The 18,610-nt window shown below is 32.7% G+C and overlaps 1 protein-coding gene across 2 annotated transcripts in view; it reads right to left on the bottom strand.

Annotated features, from left to right (window-relative positions):
- Positions 1–4,677: 4,677 nt before the first annotated feature.
- Positions 4,678–18,610, bottom strand: part of LOC117337596 (short transient receptor potential channel 3-like) — a 51,649-nt gene continuing 37,716 nt past the window's right edge. Inside the window, exons 12-17 of one of the 2 annotated variants that reach the window (XM_033898643.1) lie at positions 17,261–17,459; positions 16,336–16,578; positions 12,663–12,686; positions 10,982–11,137; positions 10,370–10,436; positions 4,678–8,955 (exon numbers count right to left, since the gene is read on the bottom strand). In XM_033898643.1, the coding sequence (XP_033754534.1) occupies positions 8,474–8,955; positions 10,370–10,436; positions 10,982–11,137; positions 12,663–12,686; positions 16,336–16,578; positions 17,261–17,459 (1,171 nt within the window). In that variant the 3' untranslated portion in view covers positions 4,678–8,473. The remainder of the gene's footprint in view (positions 8,956–10,369; positions 10,437–10,981; positions 11,138–12,662; positions 12,687–16,335; positions 16,579–17,260; positions 17,460–18,610) is intronic. The other variant, XM_033898644.1, reaches the window with a different exon arrangement.

The following is an 18,610-nucleotide window of genomic DNA, read 5'->3' on the forward strand; positions in this document are numbered from 1 at the left end:
ATATATACTGTGGGCTAAAGGAGAGGTTCGTTTTTTAACTGTATAAATATCCCTCAAAGCTAACGTATTGATCTCTTCAGGTACACATTTTTCTAATCTAAAGTGTTGGCAAATCGGTAACAGATGGCCACTCCTGAAATACGACATACAATATAATGATCTGAATGAGGCCGTAATGAGCTTATATATATACTGAATTCACTATCTTTGATGTCTACGGTGCTTTTTAATAGAACTGTTGATGTGAATAATGGTCTTAATTAAAAATAGAAATCTATATGTTTAAGTTATCTATGAACATTATAAGTATTATATCAACCGGACAGAACACTAGTCAAGAAGGATATCTGTTTTGATATGTTTGTTTCGAACTTTCATGTGAAAGTATAGAGTAAAAAGTTCTTTGATTTCTGTTGTTGACCTGGGAGTTAACGACATTTGTAAACTGTTATAACCGCAGTGATATATAAACTCTGGTATAAAATATACCAAAAGAAAAGGGAATATTATCCTAATAACATAGCCATAATTCTAACTCAAAATAGGTAAAATATAAACACAAATATCGAATCATATCCCTTAAAGCGAAAAATGAGATTAAGACAAAGTGTTCCTAAATGATAAGCGTCTTCTGCTTTATCGACAACATAAAACCTCCAGGTTATATCCAGGATTAAGTCACATTTTAAATTAAAACTAGGACGGTGGCAAAGGAACCAGTAGGTAGATCAACTCGCAACAATCGCGTGTGACTTAATGACGTACGAGGAAATAGAATATTTTCAAATGAGATCCTGATGTTGACCATAGAATGTTCCTATATAGACAATTCCCATAACGTCTTTGATTAGAGGTGGATGTATCATTCAATACACAGTTAAATGTTATAATGATTTTAAGCAAATATTATGAGTTGTGTTATGTATAAATGCAGCAAAAATAGGTTAATAATCCAACGTTCTGTTAAACTGATTAATTACAGAAGTGATGTGCCATGGTATTGTTGGCGTTACGTCATTGTGGTGTTGGCAACATGTTCTATATATGTACCTGTCATACGCTAGGGATTGACATATAGGGAACAACTAACCAATTGAAAAAATATATTTTTGAAACAGCCCCTGTGTATAGAAAGTTGAGCTAAGGACAAAATGTCTGGCAGCCACTGATTGGCCAGTATGTTATGAAGTGAGAAAATATATATGTAGCCTGATAGGTTACTATCAATAAGAAATGTTGATATAAATTTCGTAAGTCCAATTGATTTTTTCCCCCAAAAGTTCAGGTAATAATAATAAACAGGTAAACATTTAAGATTTTTGAGAATTTTTACTGCGAAATTCACCTATTTTCAAAATGGCTACCCTGGAGAAAATATGAGCTGAAGGACCCAACTTTTTGTTTTGATAAGGTGTTATGTCAGACCCTAAACTTTTGTTATAAACCATAATTGTCATATTGAATTCAAGAATTTGAATGAAATACTCCAAAACGTTAACACTAAAGTATATGGGAAAACAATTGGTTGGTTGGTCTCTATAACACCTAGAGATGACAGAGACATTTAGAACACGTAAAACTGAATACAAATATTCCCTGTCTTTTGGATATGAAAGAGGAATCTCCAACTCCCTTGGTGATACTCTTGATTATCTAACTCTCGGCAGATCCAAAGGTTATGGGACCAAGAATATTCCCTCAAGGGTAGAAGATTCATCTGGCAAACCCTCAAGGTAGAGCAGATTCTATTAGTCAAACTCACTTAGAAAAACTATTTTCTTAAATTACAGATACAAATTGACCGGAATATGTGTCAATTATGTCTATATTAACAAGTATTATGTTCGGTAGTCATCAAACGAACGCAATATTCATATTCAACATTTGGTTTTGAGGACGTGATGTTACCTGCTGTTTAAGACGTTGGATTTGAGTACGTGATGTTACCTGCTGTTTAAGACGTTGGTTTTCAGGACGTGATGTTACCTGTTGTTTAAGACGTTTGTTTTGAGGACGTGATATTACCTGCTGTTTAAGACGTTCGTTTGGGTAATGTGATGTTACTTGCTGTTTAAGACGTTGGTTTTGAGGACGTGATATTACCTGCTGTTTAAGACGTTGGTTTTAAGGACGTGATGTTACCTGCTGTTTAAGACGTTCGTTTGGGTAATGTGATGTTACTTGCTGTTTAAGACGTTGGTTTGGGTAATGTGATGTTACTTGCTGTTTAAGACGTTGGTTTGGGTAATGTGATGTTACTTGCTGTTTAAGACGTTGGTTTTGAGGACGTGATATTACCTGCTGTTTAAGACGTTGGTTTTGAGGACGTGATGTTACCTGCTGTTTAAGACGTTGGTTTTGAGGACGTGATGTTACCTGCTGTTTAAGACGTTGGTTTTCAGGACGTTATTTCATCTGCTGTTTTAGCTTATCTAACAACAACTCGGTATACAACCTTCATTTGTCTCTGTAAAGTGTAAACGAATGATAGTTTACAAACTATTCTTAAGCATTGATGTCATTTTTTTTAGTTTCATCGGGGTATGAAACAAATTTTGTTTGCATACGCGGATTCTTACAGAAGTTTGCAAACAAAATTTGTTTCATACCCCGATGAAACTAAAAAATAATTTACGTCAACGCTTATAATTAATTTTTGAAAATGATTTTCTAATTTAAAACATGTTTTATGTACAATTTTACCGGTTTTAAATGGGATTATTTTTCTCAAATCAATACGCAACGTCAATTGTCGTATTGTGACGTCACATTTTTCGCGCCATTCTCGGAATTTCTTTCATAGAAGAATGAAAAGAATTTTTCGACCAATCACATTTGAGTATTTACCATGAAAACAAAGAAAAATTAATTATAGAAAAATAAATAAATAACTATCATTTTTTTCCTATTGTTTGAGGATACAATACACTTTCCAATTTCTCTATCTATAAACAAGGGTCCTTAAAAACCTAACCATATTGTTAGCATAATGAGTACACTATTTTCTGGTTTCATACTATTCTAATTACTTTTCCATTGTTTGTATTCTGAATGCAGCTTTCTGATTGGGTGAGTTTTTTCTGTTCATGGCCCTATGAAAACAAAAACGTTAATGGCGCGAAAAACGCGACGTCACAATACCACCATTGGCATTGTGTACTGATTTGTTCAAAAGAATCCCTTATTGAAGAAGTAAAATTGTACATAACACGCGTTTCAGAAATTAATTTTAAGAATTGCTTTCAATATTTAGTATATGGCGTTATGCATGATTAGGGTATTTGTGCCTGTTGCCATTGGGTATATTGAATAATTGTAATGACGTCATTAAGCTTTGGTATGTCAATGCCAGAGATACCGTCTAGTCCTTTGAAAATATTCGCCAAGGCCCTGCTGGTACAGTTGTAATAGTTTATGAAAATCTGACACTGTTATATTTGTTTTCATTTCAATCAGAGAAATCTCTCTTTATGCATTAAAATAGTAGATTTTCCCCCTTACATATGAAGACATCAAAGGAACGCAAGCTCTTTGAAAGCAATAGAACATTCTGGAAATAAGAATAATATGCTGACAGATTTTTTGACGATACTTTAATCGAGTTTTGGGTCTCTTCCTTAGATTAACTCTTTAGGCACTTAGCTTCATTGGCATATCCTAGAAGGACGAGGCAGCTATATGATGTAGTTTAATTCATTTTGGCAATGATGTATCAAATGCGCAATTTGTTTTGACAGGTGTTAATATCTTGTTTGTCTTTTCAACAATCCCAGTTATATATTAAATATAATTTTTGGAATTTTGTGTTATATTGCTGACGTCATGACTAGGGTTTTGTAATATGAAATAGATCGGTCAAATATGTTGTCCATGGTGGTGTTAACCTAGTAGGATACAAGTAAGAAGTCATGTGATTAACAATCCCAGTTATATATTAAATGTAATGTTTGGCATTTTTGTGTTATATTGCTGACGTCATGACTAGGGTGTTGTAATATGGAATAGATCGGTCAAATATGTTGTCCATGGTGGTGTTAACCTAGTAGGATACAAGTAAGAAGTTATGTGATTAAAACCTTTAAATATAAAAATAGAGTATAAACAGATAAACAGATAAGTAAATACCTAATCACCAATATAGAATTGCACAAAACAACTCTACGTCTCGGCAGTGAAGTAAAGGCCAAAAACATTAGTACTGAAATACAGAAGAGAAGTTTGAAAAATCAACATGCTCGAATATGGAATTGAAGATACATTATTTTTCTAATTCAACCATATTACAAAAAAAACATGAGTTTTTTTTCTGTACGATTCTCATTTGATTTATTAGGATAATTTTCCATTGGCGGTTGGTCTGTGTTGGATCCTTAGATATTTCTGAACTGAAGGATCCAAGTGTTAGTTACTGTTTATTTGGTCATTCTTGTATTAACGGTTCAACAAATCCTCTAAAAATCATAAAATCTATCGATTCGTTACAGGAAAAATAATGTGGAAACGTACCAGTACTTAATTTGTGTAAGGGACTTTTTCAATAAAAGGTGCTTGAAAGAATCTTTTGTTATTGTTGTGATATATTTACCGAACCAAACAAAGAACTTCCTAATTAATCAAACAGATCAGTAACCCTTGATTTGACGTAGAAGTCTATTAAAAACAACGCCAACAGTCTTGTATTACAGAGAAAGTTTTAATTTGCACTTTTGATCATTCATTAACATAAAAATGACATAAAAGTATCTGTACAGTTGAATATGACCAGTGTGATGAAATTGTCTTAAATAAAACACGGAGATGACATTCAATATTTCAATACAGCTTATCCACTTGGCCATCTTAAGACGATCGGATAAAGGGGGGAACTCTTTGAAACAGCACGCACCGTGCTCTTTAATTGAAAATTAAAATGCCAGATTAATCTTTCAACGCCTTTCAAATGGGATAAATTCTTATGAGAAATACGGGTATCAACAACATGCAGAAAATCTATATTTTGTGATGAGCTATTATATTCATATATCAATACATCTAGATTGTCAATTTTTTGCAGTAAGAACGATATAGTTATTAAGAATCTTAATCGATAGCTTCTTCAGTTTATATTTTTCCCTCTTATGTTTGTTTCACATCTGTCAATACTTCGTTTACATTAAGTTTCAGTTAGGTTTTTTTTTTAGTTTACAGACGAACTCTTTTGAAAAGGAGATATATTTAGTGAAGGATACGGTAACTCCTTAATATTATAGATGCATTGGATGATATAAAAAGCAACAAATAGCAAAATCAGATATCTAATTATATATGAAATCTAAACATTCGGCACGCTGGACCAGACATCAAGGGAAAAGACGTTACGTCACAATTTAAACAACAAATGGTCTTTTTCTATAAACATTTGAAATAATTTGAATAATTCCCAAGTCTTACAGATATCAATAGAATGCTGGAATGTTTAAGCTTTACAAAACAAATATTTGTCTCAGTTTGAAATGACACTAAAAACAAGTTGGTAATTAAATGACTGTGGAAAAAAAATTACATTTATCTTAATGTATTTTTATTAAGTATATTGTGTTGTCATGTATCAAATAAGTACACCGCTTTCATCACTTTATACACATTGGTAACCCATTTCTTAATTCCTTTTCGTCGCAGATCTGTATGCAATCAAACGCTGAAGCATCTTTGGCATTCAAAAGAATAATAACACATTTTGAGTCATATCTGTTACCGAAGAGAAAATGATTAAACTATTCATAACATCTTACCCGTTTTCAACTTCGTGACACTGTTGTGGCATGAAGGATATCATTATCTTCAATTCAATTTTATAGATAAGGTCACGGTAAAGTATGAATTTGAAAGTATCGGACTTGTGTTCGTGTCGTGACATTATATAACGATATCAACTATCACTATTCCGATGTTAAAGAGAATCATTTAATTGATTTAACATATTTAGGCAAGCAAGCTATACCTCGATTTGATGTGCGATATATTCATAGCATCATGTGGATGCAATATGTCAATCTTGATATATTTTACTCTATGATTTGTAACTGACATAAATCTGATTTAATTGCGCTAAGCTCTTTATCACACTTTGTTCTAGCCTCTTTAACACAAATTGCTCTAAGCTCTTTATCACACTTTGCTCTAGCCTCTTTAACACAAATTGCTATAAGCTCTTTATCACACTTTGCTCTAGCCTCTTTAACACAAATTGCTCTAAGCTCTTTATCACACTTTGTTCTAGCCTCTTTATAACACATTGCTCTAAGCTCTTTATCACATTTTATTCTAGCCTCTTTATCACACATTGCTCTAAGCTCTTTATCACAATTTGTTCTAGACTCTTTAACATACATTGCTCCAACCTCTTTATCACACATTGCTCTAAGCTCTTTATCACAATTTGTTCTAAGCTCTATATCACAAATTGCTCTAACCTCTTTATCACAATTTGTTCTAACCTTTTTATCACACTTTTTTCTAACCTCTTTATCACACTTTTCTTTAGTAAACCTTTGGCCATGTGATGAATGTAGTAAGATAATGACTCACAATGCCTTATGGGAATTATTAATATGAAATAATTTAACAAGTTGAATTGATTTAAAATGACAAAGCAATCAGAGCAAGACTATGTTCATCACATAGTTTATTTTATAAGTGAAAACTTTATTTATTAATTTCTATATAATGCAGGCAAATGTGACGTTATGCTTTATGTCTACAGAGACAATCAAAAGATGTCAATTGTTTATTGTCACGGCCTACGTTATTATGATAGCACACTAGTGTTAATACGAAAGTCGTTTACAGTATTAATAACACTTCCGTATACCACAGGAAAGGTATGTGATACAATGTTATAAAACCTGATTAATTAATCATTTAACGATAATGTTAGTACTGAAAGTATGTTGCATTATATGCGAATTATTCAAAACAAATTAATTTCACTAGCAATCTAATCTTCAGATTAACGCAGGTCAATTAAAAACGTAATAAAATGTAGTCAAAACATGCAAACAAATATTAAAAAGGTTTTAACAATAACCACTTTTGTTAAACAATATCAAATATCCAACAATAACGAGTATCTACAACAAAGGTAAAGGTAATTAAACATCTGGTGTTGTCGTAACAACTTTCGGGGAGAATTTTGTTAAAAGGAAAAATGATTTAAAAGCAACAGCAAAAACAAAACTACAAACGATTTTAATCATAACAACTATATACGAATTAGGATATAACTAGTATGCTATCATATTTTTTTGTTAAATATTGAGTTGCTTTCGAAGAATACTGGATCTGTATACCACTTTACCAATAAATTTGTTTCAGTTAAAACAAATATTACCAAATTAATATATAACGTCATTTTCGCGTCATTTACGCAGTCATATATGCAAAATGATTAGAACAGGAAAAAAGAATAATAATAGTAAAAAAGAAAATGAAAAACGGATTTTAATCTCATATTACGCTTAGTATATGGGAAATGCACGCTAGATAAGTTGATTGAATTGAACAACACTATTTAATGGCATTGTGAATTAGGACAAAGAAGACACTAATAATCCTGATTTAATCAATGGTAAATATGGGACCACACCCATAGTTTTATTTCACAGATGTCAAAAATAGAAACAAACACAATGTTTATCACGATACGAAATTGAATTGCAAATGCATGTGCATAAAACTTTATATTATGAAATATGATAGGTATACTGATTTTGTTGAGATATATTTTTTTCTGTCGTAACATCGCTGGAAAGTCAGAGGAAGCCTGACAGAATTGTAACATAATGGCAACCTACAGCAAAATGGCTTATTATCGTTAAGTTTTCATTTCAAAGCCATGACGTTTCTGAGATTGGGCACGGCCATTGGAAATTTGTACTTTCTGGCTATTGTTTACAGACGATTTCTGTAATTTTACGTGCAGATTACCGACAACAACAAAAATAAGTTATTCTATCTATTGTTTTAGATATTTTCATGTAAATTTATGCTGTGTCAGAATATCGCTATAGAGATTTCTTTATTTTTTTGAACCATATTTGAAGACGGGGTTAATTGTGTACAAACTAGATGAAGCCGAATGGTGTTCCCTTCAGGTAATCATAATCATACATCTTCATTTATAAATACGTATGCAAGAACACGACCCTGACGTATTTATATGGGTATGTAATTAAATCCAAGCAACAAAATGCATATATTTTCCTCGTATTGTACGAATAATCCTTTCGAAAATGAAGAACTCGTGTTGAAAGTATGACGAGCGTAACTTCCATACGTCAACAAGAGGTCAACAAATGTATCCAGCTGTATACGAAAATATTAGCACGAAGGAAATGCCAGAAAACGGTCTGCATCCAACTCTAGATTGTAATGAGGTAAAATGGAGGATATCAGGCACTTTCGGTTCGGCAATTACATATTGCCATTATAAAATTTATAAACGTTCGTCTACAATATCACAATTATTTTTGCCATCTATAGCCACCTCCACCGTAATATCCTCCGTGTTACGCTCCTCCCTATCACAGTCTGCTCGTTGTCTTTGTAACTTATGCTCAGTTGCAACTGCTGTTTTTTCTTCCTCTGGAATATCATGCAACACTCCGATATTTGACTTCCGGTCACTTTCTCCTAAATCCTCAGCTGCCTCTTCATTACAATCGTATATAGCACTTTCCTGTGAGACTGTGGCGGCCTTTGAAATACCTTTTGGGTCCATAGTAAATTTGAAATCGGAATCACTTTTAGACATAGCTTTTAACCACAGTGTTTGTTGTTGTATCAGTGTGTCGAGTTTGTATTCTAAGTTATCAACTCGTTCATAAGTGTCCTTTGCTTCACGCTGGCGTTGTGATAAATGGTTCAACATTTCATAGCGGAAACTGGATATATCTTGTTTGATTTCATCGAAGTCACCTGAAAATATTACAGTAATTAACATAAACGGTTGTATGACTACAAAATATGCAAATTGTATTAATAACAATTTATTTTTACTGAGATGTAAAAACGGTTGTATGACTACAAAATATGCAAATTGTATTAATAACAATTTATTTTTACTGAGATGTTTCCATAGTTAAATGTTTAAAGTAGTTAAACTGTTATTTCAAGCCTTTGACCGATGGTACGTAAAACGAATCAGGTAATAACGTATTTAATGACGCATTTGTTTCAAGACAATTAACTTTTGAAAGCAATAAACATGGAATTGTTGTTCTTATATTAAAATAATTCTTATCTAGAAGCGAGTAAGTGTGATTCGAGTTAAAGTATATGCTAATATTTATATACAACTTTGATAAGATATTTTACCAATGACTTCTTATTTTAAATGGAAGATATGAGCATGTATAAAGTCAAGGATGTAAATGTCAACACGGTGTTGAGAAGAAGTCAGAACGAGTAGAGACAACACATGGACACAACACAAAATGACGAAAGAAGAGAAACACGTTGATACATGTACATGATCAATATTCTGATTTCAAAAATGCTAAATAATACCATCTTTTTCTCATACTAACAGCAGAGATTTCGGCATTCAATAGAGAATGATGTCAAGTGTCTGATTTTGGCCGTTCAAATACAACTGTTACTTTTTTGTAAAATATTGTTTTGAGGTACCCCGGATTTAACGCAGAAATATAGAACTCATTTTCCAAGGGATTTTAGTTCAAACCATCAAAAACCCATAATAGCAGTTGTATTGTGTTGTCGGCGCTTAGAATATAACAGTTCTTAGGAGAGACGTGTACGCATACATATGTGTATTCATTCATCCAACATGATGTTTACAAACAAACAGAAAAGAAACATGGACAATACAAATTGATTAATACCGTAATTAACATCAGGGAAAAATAGTTATAGATTACTTCAATGATACATATATGTTTTTATTAAAGAATTTTGCGAGAAAAAAAATCACTATTTTTCTTTTGCGAATGAATTTCATCCCATCCCTCAGCTATCTAGGTTTTCTTTAGCTAAAAATGAGAAGTGCATTAAATATTGTATAAGCATTATCTCGAAGCTTACCGTACCAACTAGGGATCATATTTACAGTGAATATACAGAAAAAAATATGTTTGTATACGAAAATCAAAACATCTATTTATTTATTTTTTACATTATAATGTTGTATAATATTTTTGAAATAAATTTACTTTGGGCAATTTTATATAGAATATATTTAACGAATCCCGGCCAACAACATACTCTCTAGCTTTTTAACGAACGTTTTTACGCTTTTCCCAATGCATATATCAGTTAAAAACCTGTATACATGTATTGGTATATAAAAACTATGAAAGCAAGTGCTACGTACATTCTCCAGAGTCATCTTCACGCTGAACGTCAAAGATGTAACGCTTTACAATCCTCTTCATCACTCTCTGCAATCAAAATAGATAATCAAATATTTAAAAAAAATATCAGAATTTTTCACTATTTATCAAAATAATTTCCGTACGATTGATATCGCATTCATTTCATTGCATCAATTATTAAGTGTATACGAGTTGATACAATGATAACTTCGGCGGGTTGAGATATTTTGATTAGGTTGATAAAACATTACAGTGTACCAGAAAACATGAACATTTATATATATATATATAATTCGACAATTTACCTGTCTGCACTGTCGTTATTACTACTTGACAGTTATATATATATATTCTTTTTTTATGGTACAAATATTTTATCCCCCCCCCCCCCCATCAGGAAAAACTTTAAATGTGTGTTTACAATTATGCCAAAGCAATAACTGTATACACACATAGGTAATTGGTATGAGTTGCCAGGGTTGGGGAGTCCTTGATTCATCTCCCGAACAATAGTGTTGTCCTTATTTTTGAAGCTGAAAATTTATCATAAATAACTACATATGTTTTATTGTATTTTTTCTTTCCTTTTTAACAACATTGTGAAATCTTACTTTGTAAGTTAACTTCTCTGCGAACAGACTTGGATCGGAATCGTTGCGGACAAAACCATTGGTGGTGTGTATTCGGTCTTGGAATACCTTGATACCCTTTGTTTGGTTTCCAGCACGACTATTTTGTGACCAAGCCGCACCGCGTCTCTCTGGTGGCTAAAACACAATAAAACATACAACATTTCTATAAATATTGACGCAAAACCAAATTTCAAAATCAAACATTTTCTTCAATACTGAAAACATACAAAGTCATTTAAGCGTTTTATGTACAAATTGATTCTGTTTATTCTTTTGTTTTTTTTCTTGCTTTGTTTTGTTTTGTTTTTTATAATTATTCGTTAAGTTATTTTTAGACTTGATGTATTTTGGTACATCAATTCGGCATCGTATTAGTATCTTAGAATTACACATCATGCTATAATTTTAGGTCGATAAAATAAGTACAGGTACGTTTCGTGGAAAAATTCACCTTATGCAATATAAGTACATTGTACGAGCGAATTAAATAAATAATTTAAGACACCTAAAATATCGCACCGATAATCCTTCAACTATAACGATATAATCGAAGCGAAATTATCTTTGTTCCTGACATTACAACATTAATAAAGAATAACATTTACACAACATAGAGCGGGAACAATGAAATGTATCGGTGATAGCATGTATGTCTCCTGTATTCGGTAAGTTACGAAAAAGCACGAAACATCTAGACCCGTAATTATGAAACCATTTTCGTTTCCTTTAAACTTGCTTAAATATTAAATAGCTGTCCAGAAAGAAAACGTAATTATGGAATATGATATCGCTCTTGAAGACTTTCCGAAATTAATTCAAATTATTCAAAAAGTATTAATTCTAATTTCAGATTTATCATCAAAAATAATTTGAGCCTAAGCGCAAAAAGAGCATTTGATTACGAGTATGGTTTCATAAATACGGGCTCTGGTGTGTTTAAAATTAGAACAAATCTGTTTAAAATGCCACATTAGAAATGTATTATAGGAATGTGATGCCTTTATCTGTCATGGTAAGTTCTAAAAATATCATTCATCAGCTGCTTGTCTCAATATTCATGACACAAACACGTCTGTAATTTATTGACTTGACGTGATAAATTTAAGATAAGTTAACATGTTGCTACAGACAAAATATGTTCGTAATTGAAGATAGATTTGTTTCGCTATCAAACTGTCTTAACCATTTCAAGTAATTGCTTTTTGTATATTCCATATAAAAATAGATTACGTTAGTTTTACCATTGTAACCAAAAGGTGACTCGATTTTAAGTCATAATAAAATGCGATCTAAGACGACTCGGACATGTGGAATAAAGAAACTGCATTTATTTGCAGTTACTGAAGAATTGCAGAATGAGTTGGGTAATTTAACCTCGAGATACAGGGATGCATATTATTAAGCTTTAGAATGATCAAAAATGTAAGAAATAAAGAAATAAAAAGCTATAATGACGCTTTATATTTAAGAAAACATTCACAACAGTGTAGAAAATCGATGATGTCATTAAAAGGAAGAGAGAATAGAAATGTTTAATATTTCTTTATCCGAGCGAATCATGAACATGAAAAAATTATTCATATATTGGATTCGTAATAAAAAGAGGAACAATACATCAATGGATTAAGGTAAGAAAAAATAACATAAGTAGGCCTGTTACCTTCGGTTCTGGGGCAGGCTGTGACTATAATGAGTAAAATAATAAAATAATATTATGAAAATAATATCAAAATAATGAATATTTTATTGATGTAAATAAAAAAGTAGTCTGCGAGGTAGAACATTTCAGACACAAACTTAATGTCTTTATTTCTAGCTTCTCATGTAATTCATTAATCAAGTTCGATATATGTACACCTCCATAAAGGTACAGATCTACCTTCCGAACCGGTATAGCTACACATCCAAACATGTATAGATACACATCCAAACAGGCATAGCTACACATTCAAACATGTATAGATACACCTCCAAACATGTATAGATACACCTCCAAACATGTATAGATACACTTCCAAACATGTATAGATACACCTCCAAACATGTATAGATACAACTCCAAACATGTATAAATACACCTCCAAACATGTATAGATACCCTCCAAACATGTATAGATACAACTCCAAACATGTATAGATACACTTCCAAACATGTATAGATACCCTCCAAACATGTATAGATACACTTCCAAACATGTATAGATACAACTCCAAACATGTATAGATACACTTCCAAACATGTATAGATACACCTCTAAACATGTATAGATACAACTCCAAACATGTATAGATACCCTCCAAACATGTATAGATACCCTCCAAACATGTATAGATACACCTCCAAACATGTATAGATACCCTCCAAACATGTATAGATACAACTCCAAACATGTATAGATACACCTCAAAACATGTACAGATACACCTCCAAACATGTATAGATACAACTTCAAACATGTATAGATACACCTCCAAACATGTATAGATACAACTCCAAAAATGTATAGATACAACTCCAAACATGTATAGATACACCTCAAAACATGTACAGATACACCTCCAAACATGTATAGATACACCTCCAAACATGTATAGATACACCTCCAAACATGTATAGATACACTTCCAAACATGTATAGATACCCTCCAAACATGTATAGATACACTTCCAAACATGTATATTTACATTTGGATGGCAAAGCCATGATATAAACAAACTAAACAAATTTGCAGTCTATGAGAGTATAACTGACACCCAAAGCGTGACACCATTCTATGCATAACTGACACCCAAATCGTGCATTCGGGTGTTATTCATACGCGACCGGGATCCCCCGGAACTACTTGCAACCAATGTAAACAAATGGCATCTTATCATTGCTCATCATGCTATCGGATAGAGTACGAGACCAGAAAACAAATTCTTAAAATGTAAAACGAAAATAAAGGTAAGAATGGTTAACAATCACGAAAATAGAAATAAAACAAGATTTAATAAACACATATGTTGACAGATATTTGTTCCGGGGCCAGAGTGGAAAATCATTACACACCACATTGTTTGCGCGCCACCGCCATCCAGTGTTTGAATGACAAAAAAATTGAAACCCGCCACATCATGTTTATGTCAAATCATAAGAACGAGGCTTCTCTCCGGTCGTACAATAGAACAGTTTCTTCTTCACAAAAGAAAGCATCAAGTGGTGCATTACCGTGTCTAACGCATCCTAAATTTGAAACAGCCATGGTACCCGTCACAAGCAACGTTGTCGCTGAAGCTCATCTAACTCCCTCGGCCACTGTCACTTCTCTCATTGGTCGTATCCCTGACACCGGTGCTGTTGTAGCTACTATAAACTGTAATCAGGTCTCCATGCAATCAAAGAACATGTTTACATCTGGTTTTTTGGCGAATTCCACTTTCTCCCACTGCACATTCAACTTTCATAGCTAAACTCTGTCAATGCTGTCAGCCGTTGCGTGCGCGTGGTGACGGGTGAAATTTCCATCCGCATAATTGTTCCGGATGGTAAATTTAAAAAAAAAAATCCGAAATCGTTAACAAACTGAATAATTCATCCGTATATTCTGAAATACTGACTACCAATATTATTGATATTGTTATTAAAATATCTGATGATGTTTTCAGTATTTTTTTAATGATTTCCACGCACTATTTTTTTTATTTTTTTTTGCCAATCAGCACGTGAATCACAATAGGCTGTTCAATTTGTTGACCTCTGACAGTGGAAACGTCGGTAAAAGTCAGATTTCAAATTAAAATGAAAATTAAAGTTGAAATCGAAAAGAAACTAATATAGAAAACGTAAATATAAGCATTAAACTGTCTTTTTATGGATTATATGGTCTATATAGATGCCAGAGCTTTGCAGACAATCATTTCATAATGCGCTAGCGCGCATTATGAAGATTGTCTGCAAAGCTCTGGCATCTATATAGACCATATAATCCATAAAAAGACAGTTTAATGCTTAAATAGATACAACTCCAAACATGTATAGATACAACTCCAAACATGTATAGATACACCTCCAAACATGTATAGATACCCTCCAAACATGTATAGATACACCTCAAAACATGTATAGATACACCTCCAAACATGTATAGATACAACTCCAAACATGTATAGATACAACTCCAAACATGTATAGATACACCTCCAAACATGTATAGATACACCTCCAAACATGTATAGATACACCTCCAAACATGTATAGATACACCTCCAAACATGTATAGATACACCTCCAAACATGTATAGATACACTTCCAAACATGTATAGATACAACTCCAAACATGTATAGATACCCTCCAAACATGTATAGATACCCTCCAAACATGTATAGATACACCTCCAAACATGTATAGATACACCTCCAAACATGTATAGATACCCTCCAAACATGTATAGATACCCTCCAAACATGGATACCCTCCAAACATGTATAGATACCCTCCAAACATGTATAGATACACCTCCAAACATGTATATATACACCTCCAAACATGTATAGATACCCTCCAAACATGTATAGATACAACTCCAAACATGTATAGATACAACTCCAAACATGTATAGATACTCCTCCAAACATGTATAGATACTCCTCCAAACATGTATACATACACCTCCAAACATGTATAGATAAACCTCCTAGCATGTATAGATACACCTCCAAACATGTATAGATACAACTCCAAACATGTATACATACACCTCCAAAAATGTATAGATACAACTCCAAACATGTATAGATACACCTCCAAACATGTATACATACACCTCCAAACATGTATAGATACAACTCCAAACATGTATAAATACACCTCCAAACATGTATACATACACCTCCAAACATGTATAGATACAACTCCAAACATGTATAGATACACCTCCAAACATGTATAGATACATCTCTCCTGATATGCACAAAACTTTACCGAATAAAGATTCGTTTTGACTGATTGATGACCGATTGTTAAAAATGTCACTTAAAAGAAATCGAACCATTTTAGAATAGGCACCAAGTACATTCGTTATTGTAGTCCCATTATGATAACCTTGAAACATATTCTGGTCTGACAAAATGCTAATTCCACCATAGATAAATAATTATTAATGGTTAATGTTTAAAATCAATATGATTCTTAAACGTGTAAGTCAGCTCCGCAGAAAAACTCTATCAATAATGTGGATTTATGGATATACCGAATGATTTCCTCATTAGTTTGTATGCTATATCTGTGGTACACCCGTCTGTCAAACATATAAATGCCCCATGTTTGTTGCCCCGACGTTATACCGTACCGAGTTAGTGGCTCCAGGACTCATATTAAACATCTCGATATCCTTTACACGGCCTGGGTGTATTGGATGGGGCTCGTCCTGGTCATCCTTCTTCGCAAATGTCCTCCAACAATATGAAGCCGTATTGTAGAAAAACTTGGGTGTTGGTACGATGTTAAATGGTATAGGCAGCGTAGCGTCATCCTTAATGTATTCCATATATAACTTACTACGAGCAAACTTCCACTCCGTGTCTGCTTCACCCTGGATATAATGAGATGGACACTTAAGTACAATGACAAAACGTTCATTTTACATCATGATGAAAAAAAAAAAAAAAAAAAAAAAGAATTTTTTTTTACAATTTACATAATAATGAAAACGACACTCACTATATCAAACTACATTTAATCAAAGTTATGACACGTTTTCAAAATGAGAGCCGTAATTTCGATAAGGAACCACCCGTTACATAAACGAAACCACCTGACATTTCCATATTGGTATGGTACAACTATACCTAACAAACTTCGCCAATAAATCTCCTTAAACTGCTTACAATTTATTGTAAAGAGTATAGCTATCGAAAAAATAAACAATGAATTTTAAAACAAATACCTAGAAAATTTAGGCCGAAAGAAATGCAAATATATTTGGTCTGGCGTTAAGTCATTAGGGCATAAAGATAACAATTTTGAATATGATGATGGATCGATTTATGAATGCGATTTACGAATCGACCATGATCATCATTATTAAACTAATGTGATGCAAAAGTGTCGTAAAACTGATTTATTTCTTATCATTTATTTATTTTCATTTTGCAAAACGCTAATTCATGATTAAAAAAAACCTTCTACAGCTTTATATGATATATATATCATATTTATTAATTTTGTGAAATCAAATAAGTTTAACTACAAAATTGAAACGAGTATGGCCATACCTGTATTATTTCGAACGATCTTGACATCATGGCAATCAGCATATTGAGGAGCACTGTTACTGTAGCGATGTTGTAAGCCCCGAAGATCCAATAACCAACGGTCTGGGTGAAAATGTGTCCAAACTCTCCAAGCTCTACTGCGGTTGTCTCCCCTCGACCAAATAATGACCAGAATACCGTTCGGAATGTAATGTGTGGACTAAAGTGAATAAGATGAAAATGACGTCATTCATGCGTTTGTGACAAACATTGTAGCGATAAATGTCAAAGAAGTAATCATATGCCAAGCTAGTCACCCGATGTTTCTATCGATTAAGAATGAAAGGCCATACACAGATCCAATATATTGCGATTGAGAAGAGTAATTTACAACCTATACAATATACTACAAAACAGGTAGCTAATGTCAAGCAATAAATTTACAAGTTCCATCGAACATGTTGCTGTTAGACGAGTCCATGCCGTATGTTCCAAATGAATATGTAGACTATAACCAGTTTTATCATGATACGAATGTATATATTTCCTTTTCATACAAAGCAAGAACACTGCCAGTAACTACACTGTAGACAACTAGTATTTTTGTACTATGTTCGACAGATATATTTTTTTCACTTGGGCTATTACGTTGACAACATACATACATAAGACCTCATAAGGACGATTTAATATTATAACATGTATTGTCTGCACGTTATACATTTGTTTAAACATGCCCAACTAGTGTGTAAGATAGTTATTATTATCGCTTTATATAATCCGTCTGTATTCAAAGAGATAACGTTATTTTGTACAATTTGTATATATTTATTAAGTTTTCTATACATTTTTAACTGTATTGAAACTGTCTTTCTTCGGTTACGTTGCAGTGGAATGAATTTTTTGACCTCGGTTAATGTTTTTTTTCTTAGGTTAATAATGCATGTTTCAACATTATGATTGCGTAGCTTATTTAAAATATATGATGACACCTAAGTTTGGATATACGACCAAAATCAAAATCCAATGCAAAATACAAAATTATTATGTATATATTATGTAATAGCGGCAGTTATAAATACCATATCCTATTGAGAAGAATGTGATACAGACGAACACCGACATAATCACAAAATATGATTCCAACTCAAAATCGATGAAACAAGAGCAACATATCAACGAATATATAGATTTGTTTAGAGACCCATCAAAAAGTTCACGTAGAACAAACAAGGTGCTCCCGAAAACGTTAACGTCTAAATTTTCAACCTACACAATATTTGGGATAAAGTGTATGCAGAAGTCTATTTCTGAATGTTTTTCTTTACTTAAAAAGATCCACCGTACCGATAGGCTCTAGTAGTATACTGT

This window comes from Pecten maximus, chromosome 11 (assembly GCF_902652985.1).
Source record: "Pecten maximus chromosome 11, xPecMax1.1, whole genome shotgun sequence".
In the NCBI taxonomy this organism is placed as follows: domain Eukaryota; kingdom Metazoa; phylum Mollusca; class Bivalvia; order Pectinida; family Pectinidae; genus Pecten; species Pecten maximus.